Genomic DNA, 8,519 nt, shown 5'->3' on the forward strand with positions numbered 1-8,519 from the left:
CTGATACCAAAAAAAAAAAAAAAAAAAAAAAAAAAAAAAAAAAAAAAAAAAAAAAAAAAGATTTTCCACAATTATTATTTTGAGATAATCTAATTTTAGCATAAATGTAGAAGAAAAAGATGGCTTGTGAAAATTTCAGCTTCCTCTGAAAAAAACCTTTGCCCTCTGCAGGCTTATCAGTGCCATACATATCATTTCTGAAGAAGTCATAAGGGATACTACCATGCAAAAGCAAAGCTTATATTTCTTGTAATCTAGTCTTCAGACATTTCTTTGAGTATAAGTCATAAGAATCTTAATAATCTATTGATTACTCTATCTATAATAGAGAAGTACAGTCTATTTGTCCAGATGATGTTGTGTTCCTATAATTGTGTGGTAACCGAATTCAGTGAAGATAAAAGAGAGTGAACACGACAATTCCACCTATGCTGAGGTTCAAAAAAATTTCCAAGCTCCTTGTGTGTTCTGTTCTGTTCTTATGGGGGTGGGGTGGGGAATGGGTTAAACTGATTTTGCAGAGAATTTGAAAAGCAAATGAAATAATGATCCATATTCCTCCTATAATCCTTTCCTGAATGAATAATGGTAACAACCATGCAGGTGTCCCAAACAAGAAATTGAGGATACCCTAGATTCTTCCTGCTGTCCATTCCTATTGATTCAGTATCCTTTTTCTTGATTCTTTTCCTGAATTTCCAACCTTAATTCCACAGAGTTTGAACCATTATCTTTGCCCATCCCTGCTACTCCTCTCCCAATAAATTTGGTTTGTATGCAAGGCCCTCCTATCTGTTTCCATAGAATTTCTGTCACTTTATTTATTGTACAGAAATGTTTAAAGTTCCTTTGGGTAGGGAGAGTGTCTTATATTCACCATTGTTTGTTCAGCAACTTAAAATACACCCTGCTAAAATAGTAAACACAGAGATTTGTGTTGAATAAGGGACAACTTTGAATAGATTCAATTCTGTCTATGGTTATATATTACTAGTTTGGGAATCTTACATATTAGCTATTGTTTCTTGTGATAGTTGATTTGCAAAACTTTGTAAGCACATTCATTCCTATCTGTGTGTTAAATCATTGGGCAAAGGTCTATTAAAATAATGAAGTAAGGGGGAGCCAGGCATGGTGGTGTACACCTGTAATCCTAGCAATTTGGGAGGCTGAAGCAGGAGGATCTCAAGTTCAGGGATGGCCTTAGCAACTTAGCAAGACCCTAAGCAACTTAGTGAGACCTTGTTTCAAAATAAAAATTATAAAAGGCTAAGGATGTAGTTCAGTGGTTAAGAATCTCTGGGTTCAATCCCCATTTCCAAACAAACAAATAAAATACTGCTCTTCAAATTTAAGTACTCATCAAGTCACCTGGAGGGCTTGTTAAAAACAGAGAGCCCACCACCAGAATTTCTGACTCAGTGGGCCTGGGATAGTACTTGACAGTGAATTTCTAATAAGTTTCCAAATGATACTGATACTGCTGGTCCAGGGATCACACTTTGGGAATGATGGAGTAAGACTCCTAGTTGTCAACCCTGGCTACACATAGGAATCACTTGGAGATATTTTAAACATTACTGATGCCTAGGCTGTACCTCAGAGCAGTTAAATCAGAATCTATAAAGAATGGGGCCTGGGGCTGGGGATGTGGCTCAAGCGGTAGCGCTCGCCTGGCATGCGTGTGGCCCGGGTTCAATCCTCAGCACCACATACAAATAAAAGATGTTGTGTCCATCGAAAACTGAAAAATAAATATTTAAAAAATTCTTAAAAAAAAAGAATGGGGCCAAAGTACAGGTATTTTTTTTATTTTAATTTGAAATAATTTTAGATTAGGTGACAGAAAAAAAGTTTGAAACATCATTTGAAGAATACTCATATGCCCAGTTTCCCCACATGTTAACATCTTACATAAGTGTATATAGTCATCCAATCCAGAAAGTTAATGGATGAAATATTATTACCTAAAATAAAGACCAACCTTACTCAAATTTCAACAGACCCATAAATGTCCCTTTTCTGTCCCAAGATCCTATATTACATTTAATCTCCTACCTCCTTAATCTCCAGTCTGTAATGGTTCCTTGTTTTTGTCTTTCATGGCATTGACACTTTCAAAGACTACCTATCAGATTTTTTTTTTTTTTGCAGAATGTCCATCAATTTAGGCTTATCTGCTATTTTCTGATGATTAAATCCATTGTCCATTTCTGGTAAGAATAATAGAGAAGTTATGTTGTGTGCTTCTCAATGACCCAAATTATAAAGCACATGATATTCTTATTACTAGTGATTTTAACTTTGCTTAAAAGTAGTGTCTGCCAAATTTCTCTCTTTAATATTACTGTTTTCCCTTCATAATTATTTAATATCTTATGGAGACACACCTGGAAACTATGCAGATATTCTGTTTCTCATGATTCCTTTACCTACTAATTTTAGCAATCATCATTGCTTCTTGCTTGCAATAATTACTACTGAAGTGTTTGCCAAGTAATGATTTTCTATTTTCATCATTTTTCTACATTTATTAATTAACCTTCTAATTAGGTCATTATTCTTTTTCTGTTTATTTATTCAATCATTTATTTGTAGTATTATAATGTAGGTATTTTTTCAACCTATATTATTCTCATGATTTGTCTATTGTCCATATCATCCTAGATTTGGTCATTGGGAACTTGTTTAAGTTAGGTTCATTGCTCTTTCTTTTTCTATTTATTTTATTTTGGTATTGGGTATTGAACCTAGGGGGGCTTTACCACTGAGTGATACCCTCCAGTCCTGCTTATTTTTTATTTTGAGATAGGGTCTCACTAAGGTGCTTAGAGTTCTACTAATTTGTCAAGTCTGGCCCCAAAGTTGTGATCATCCTGCCTCAGCCTCCCAAGTTGTTGGAATTACAGGCATGCACCACTTCCCCTGGCTTCATTGATCTTTTTTTAAATAATAAATTTTTAGTTTAGGTGGACACAATTTCTTTATTTTATTGTTTTTTTAATGTGGTGCTGAGAATTGAACCCAGTGCCTCATGCATACTAAGCAAGCGCTCTACCACTGAGCCACAACCCCAGCTCTTCATGGATCTTTGAACTTCCTTACTGTTTGCTATTTCTGGATGTTCTAGATCTGTTGCGGGCATTGTTTTTTCTGTAAAGGGCTATATAGTAAATATTTTATGCTCTGAAAGCCATAAATCTCTGTTACATATTCTTTTTTGTGTGTAATTTCAGGAGAGGGATTGGATTACTTTGAAATCTTTTTTAAAATGTAAAAATCACTCTTAGCTATGCATTTGGCTTTGTGGGCTATAGTTTGCTGATCCATAGGCTAGACTCTTAGTTATTCTTATACACTGTCTGTCCTAGCCCTAGAATTGGCCATTTCTTCAGAGGTTCTTTTATTGGAGACCCACATTGCAAAACCAAGTTCTGGGCACTAAGCATGTTTATTGCTACTATGGTATCATTTTTATTGTCCCTTTCATTGAATAAGGCTAGGAAATACATGTATTTACTCACACAAATATAAACATACACATATCTATCTATCTATCTATCTATATATCTATCTATCATCTGTCTGAGAAACAATGAGCTCATCCTGATACATCTGATTCCATTCTAAAACTTCAGGGTTCATCTAGCTTCTCCATTTCTTTATTTGTAATTCCTTCCTCTGACAGTGAAAGAAAGCCTGTCCTAGTTCAAAATATATTTACTTATTTTTTTAGTTCTAAAATGCAAATAGTTTCAGCATTGCTTATTTACACCTTTCTGTAAAACAATTCACTGACTTGTATACTGTTCTTTTTGTTTTAAACCTAATAGGATGAAGGCAAAGTACTCTTTTCCAAAGTTTTTTAGGTATAGTTATTTTCTGTCCCACCCACATTAGATGGTTATATATTTCATTTACAATATAATTAGTTCCATTTATTACTATTTATATTCCACTGTGGGCACCCCCAACTTATTGGTTGAGTTAAAACATCTATATTACTTTATGTATATGAAGACACATTGGTGGCTGGGGGTATAGTTCAGTGGTAAATATCTTACCTAATATGTATGAGCTCATGGGATTGATTTACACTATCACCACACACACACACAAAAAAAAAAGATTCAATAATTTTTAGTAGTGCCTAATTGCTAACAATATGCAATCAGGTTTAAGAACTGTTGTGTTTAGTGTAGAAAAGAAATAAAAGATGTAACTTTTCCTCTTAAGGAGGCTATAATCTAGATATAAATTAAACACAGATACACGAATCAAAATAAATAATTATAAATCAACATAATAATGCTATATACATGCTTTATGTAGAACATAGCATTAATCAATAATCACTAGAGGAGCAGAGAGCGAGTGTAACAACCAGAGTATAATTGAATTAAATAAGAAAGGCTCCTTGGAAAAGAATGTTTAATTTTGTCTTAATAGAAGGGTGAGGTTGTCCTAAAATATCATTTCTTTTCAAAGATGAAAATCTACAGCTGGTAAACCATGAAGCAAGTTCTGTGGCAGTGGATGTAGTTCCTCATGTTGACAACCCAACCTTTGAAGAAGATGAAACTCCTGATCAAGAAACTGCTGTGCGAGAGATTAAATCATAAAATCTGTGTAAATAGAAAATTTGAACCTTTAGTAATAACAGGACTGCCAATCAGGACTTAGTTTACTATTAATGAACTGGATAAACCTAATAAAGTAAGAATGATATTGAAAGTGCTGAGATGACTAATATTATACTATAGTTAAATGGCTTAAAATATTTAACCTATTAACTTTTTCCCACAAACTCATTATAATGTTTTTCATAGGCAAGTTTCCTCTCACTAAAATAGTGATAGCAACATTTTTAAACATTCAAACCTATCTTCAAGTAATCATGTTTTTCATTTATAACAATTTTCTTATAAAAATATATTGCTTTTAAAATGTGGAGTAGCTATAATCACTTTATTTTATGATAGCATCTTAATTAAAATAATACTACTTTAGCTTGGGCTATATGTGTCAGGGTTTTTCCTCCAGGTGCTTATATTGATCTGGAATTTTAATGTAAAAAGCAATGCAAATTTAGGCTAGTACTTCATGAAATGTCTATTTAAAATCATTAAGTTGATAGAGCAAAATTAAAGCAAAATATTCATTTTAACTTTTTATTCTTTTTAAAATTAAGCTAAATGTACTTCATGAGAGTATCAAGCATAGTTTATCAGAGAATGTGGATTGAATTGGTTGATTGATTGATTGATATATTGTGACACCAATTGGCACAAGATTATAGAGGTTTCTTACAGAAATATTGCATAACTATTTCTCAAACTTATAGCATTTTCAAAAACACAGTATGTAAACCACCATACTATTTGAAAATGTTAATGACAGTAAGTCACACAAAAATTGTTGATTGACTTGTGCATGAATTAGTCTACAGAAAATGTCTGTAAAATTAATCTATAGAAAATGTTTTCCAAACAATGTTAACTTTGACAATTGAGTTTACATTTGGCCTAATGGGCTAAAATTACATTAAACAAAAATTCTGTCCATGTAGCTATAATTTTTGTGAATTCTTGGTGTTTGAAAAAGAATTGATGGGGAGGGGGGACTTCCAGGTGCCTTAATACAAAGTTTGAAGCTTCATCCACCAAAGTTAAATAGAGCTATTTAAAAATGCACTTTATTTGTATTCTGTGTGGCTTGTCTTTTCGTTTTGTTTCCAGTGCAAATTCCAGCATAATTTAGACAAAAATAGAACAGACATGTATTTTTTTTTGCTGAATGTAGAATGAAAACATTGCATTCTTGTACACTGATTTGAAATGCTGTAAATATATCCCCATTTGTATTGATTCTCTTTAAATATAAAATGTAAATAAAATATTCCAATAAAAGTTTGTGTCTGGTATTTAATTTAGCTATCATATACTAACTTTTCATATATAATATGCCTGTGTTTTAGAAGAATTTGTTGGATGTAAATGGCCCAAAACTAAAACTTATAATGTATATTTACATATTTTATTACATAGAAAGTAGTGCTGTGGGGCTGGGGATGTGGCTCAAGCGGTAGCGCGCTCGCCTGGCATGCGTGCGGCCCGGGTTCGATCCTCAGCACCACATACAAACAAAGATGTTGCGTCTGCCGATAACTAAAAAAATAAATATTAAAAATTCTCTCTCTCTCTCTCTCCCCTCTCTCACTCTCTCTTTAAAAAAAAAAGAAAGTAGTGCTGTAATTATAATATCACTGAACTAACAATGAATTTTTAGATATTAGCAAAGTCAATAATGAAGTTAAGCATGAGAAGAAGACTACCACTAAATAGGGAAGAGAGGTGAGAGGGAAAAAGAGGGAGAAGAGGAGTTGCACAGAAGATGGGAGGAGAACCTCATTGTTATACAGAATACATATATGATGTTGTAATGAGAAAAATTAAAAAAAGTGTGTCACATTAGATTGGATAGACAGAAAGGATGGGAGAGGAGGGGAGGAGTAGGGAGGATAGGAAGGGCAGCAGAACAGAATAGACAATATGATTGATGTATTTACATTCCATGTATGTATTATATATCAAAATGCATTCTACTGTCATGTATGACTAAAAAAATAAATAAAAATTTTTTAAAAAGCCAAAACTAAAAAAAATAATGAAGTTAACAGTAATTTGATGTTAAAAAAAGGTCTTGATACCAATCCTAATTTATACTACCCATGACAAGAATTTTTTAGTAACTTAAAATTTTTCCTGCAAACTTTTCTTTGTGTGATCGTTAGGATGTTGTTAATGAGTTAAATGTATCTCTTTCTTTTGTCAAACATGTGAAGAATACTTAAGTGCTTGGAATACCTCATAACCATGATTATCAAACCAAATGTACACATCTTACATGAAAATATGCCAGAGAGGCGTGTGTGTGCCTAGATACTTAGAGTTCATTTTATTTCAAGTTTCATAAGGGTTCTTTGGGGGGGAGCATTTTTGCCCTTGTTGAAATTTTAACAGCTGTATTGATATGTAATCTACATAACAATGTACCCATTATAAATGTGTTTAGCAAATGCATAGAGTTATACAACTCTCATCACAATCCAGTTTTTAAAGATTCCATTGTCCCAAGTTCCAAAATGCCTATTTGCAGTTAATACCTGCTCCCATTTCCAGCCCCACACAATCAATCACCAATTCTGTGACTGGTGAGAGACTTCTGTTCTCAATAGATTTGCCTATTCTGGACATTTCATATAAATAGAATCATACAATATGTGGCCTTTTGTGACTGGCATCCCATTGGCATAATGGTTTTGAGGTTCCTCCATGTTGTAGCATATATCAGTAATATGTTTGTTTTCATTGCTGAATCATCTTCCATTACATGGATTTACCACATTTGGTTATCCACTCATCAGTTAATGAAATGAACCGTTAGATTATTCCAACTTCCTGATCATTATACATAATGCTACTATGCACATCCACATACAAGTCTTTGTGTGCATATGTGTTTTGGATTCTCTTGGGTATATAGCAAGTAGAAGAAATCCATGCCACCTTGAATTTTCTTACTACCTCTCTTTTATCATTTGATATACTTTAGCTTGACCATCAGACTCTTTATTAATAATACTCCAAGTATTAGCTGATTCTTTTACCTGTGGCATTAGACAATATTTTTCTGTATAAGGAATTGCCAATTTAAGAAATATGGGGTTTTTTATTTGTTCATTTTAAATATACATGACAGTAGAGTAAATTTTGACATTATGCATACATGGAGTATTAATTTTTCTAATTAGGATACAATTCTTGCGGTTGGACATGATAAGAAAAAAAAGAAAGGGGTTTTTTTTTTTTATTATCTGTATGTTTAATGGAACTCACTCAGGTTTTGTTATCTTAAAAACACACATGGGCATTCGTCCGTTGCCCACCAGTTAAGTGACCTACAATTGATAAGCATGAGAAAGAGTCATGATGATCAAAATGGAATATAGATTCTTAAAACACACACACACACACACACACACACACACACACACATGGTTTCCAGGTCATGCAGTAAAAGTATCTTTATAGAGACAACTGGAATGCTTTGAGCATTCCTTATTCCCCCTACATCTAGTTTTTATTCATTTATGAAATATTTTAAAGAACTTAAAGGATCTTAAAGAACTTAAAAAGATATATTTTTTTTTAGTTTTTTACTCTGCCTATTGCTTCTATGTGAAGTAACTTTTTAGTATTTTAAACACATTAAACAATATAAATTTTTTGTGGTACTAGGGATTAAACCCAGGACTTCTCATATTCTAGGCAAAGAACCCTACCATTAAGCTACATCTCCAGCCCTTTTATTTTTAATTTTTATTTTGATATTGTCTCACTAAGCTGCCCAGGCTAGCCTCAAACTTGGAACCATCCTGCTTCAGCCCGCCAAACAGCTGGGATTACAGTTGTGCACTGCATGCCCAGCTAAAATTTATATTAATATACAGCATGAGA

General features: G+C 33.1%; 1 protein-coding gene across 2 annotated transcripts in view; it reads left to right on the plus strand.

Annotated features, from left to right (window-relative positions):
* The window catches only part of RNF128 (ring finger protein 128), a gene marked incomplete at its 5' end in the record, with an annotated part of 105,740 nt that extends 99,818 nt beyond the window's left edge, over positions 1 to 5,922 (plus strand). Inside the window, one exon of one of the 2 annotated variants that reach the window (XM_081278325.1) lies at positions 4,489 to 5,922. In XM_081278325.1, the coding sequence (XP_081134451.1) occupies positions 4,489 to 4,622 (134 nt within the window). In that variant the 3' untranslated portion in view covers positions 4,623 to 5,922. The remainder of the gene's footprint in view (positions 1 to 4,488) is intronic. The other variant, XM_081278324.1, reaches the window with a different exon arrangement.
* Positions 5,923 to 8,519: the final 2,597 nt, after the last annotated feature.

The sequence above is a fragment of the Spermophilus citellus genome (assembly GCF_964194105.1).
Source record: "Spermophilus citellus genome assembly, chromosome: X".
In the NCBI taxonomy this organism is placed as follows: domain Eukaryota; kingdom Metazoa; phylum Chordata; class Mammalia; order Rodentia; family Sciuridae; genus Spermophilus; species Spermophilus citellus.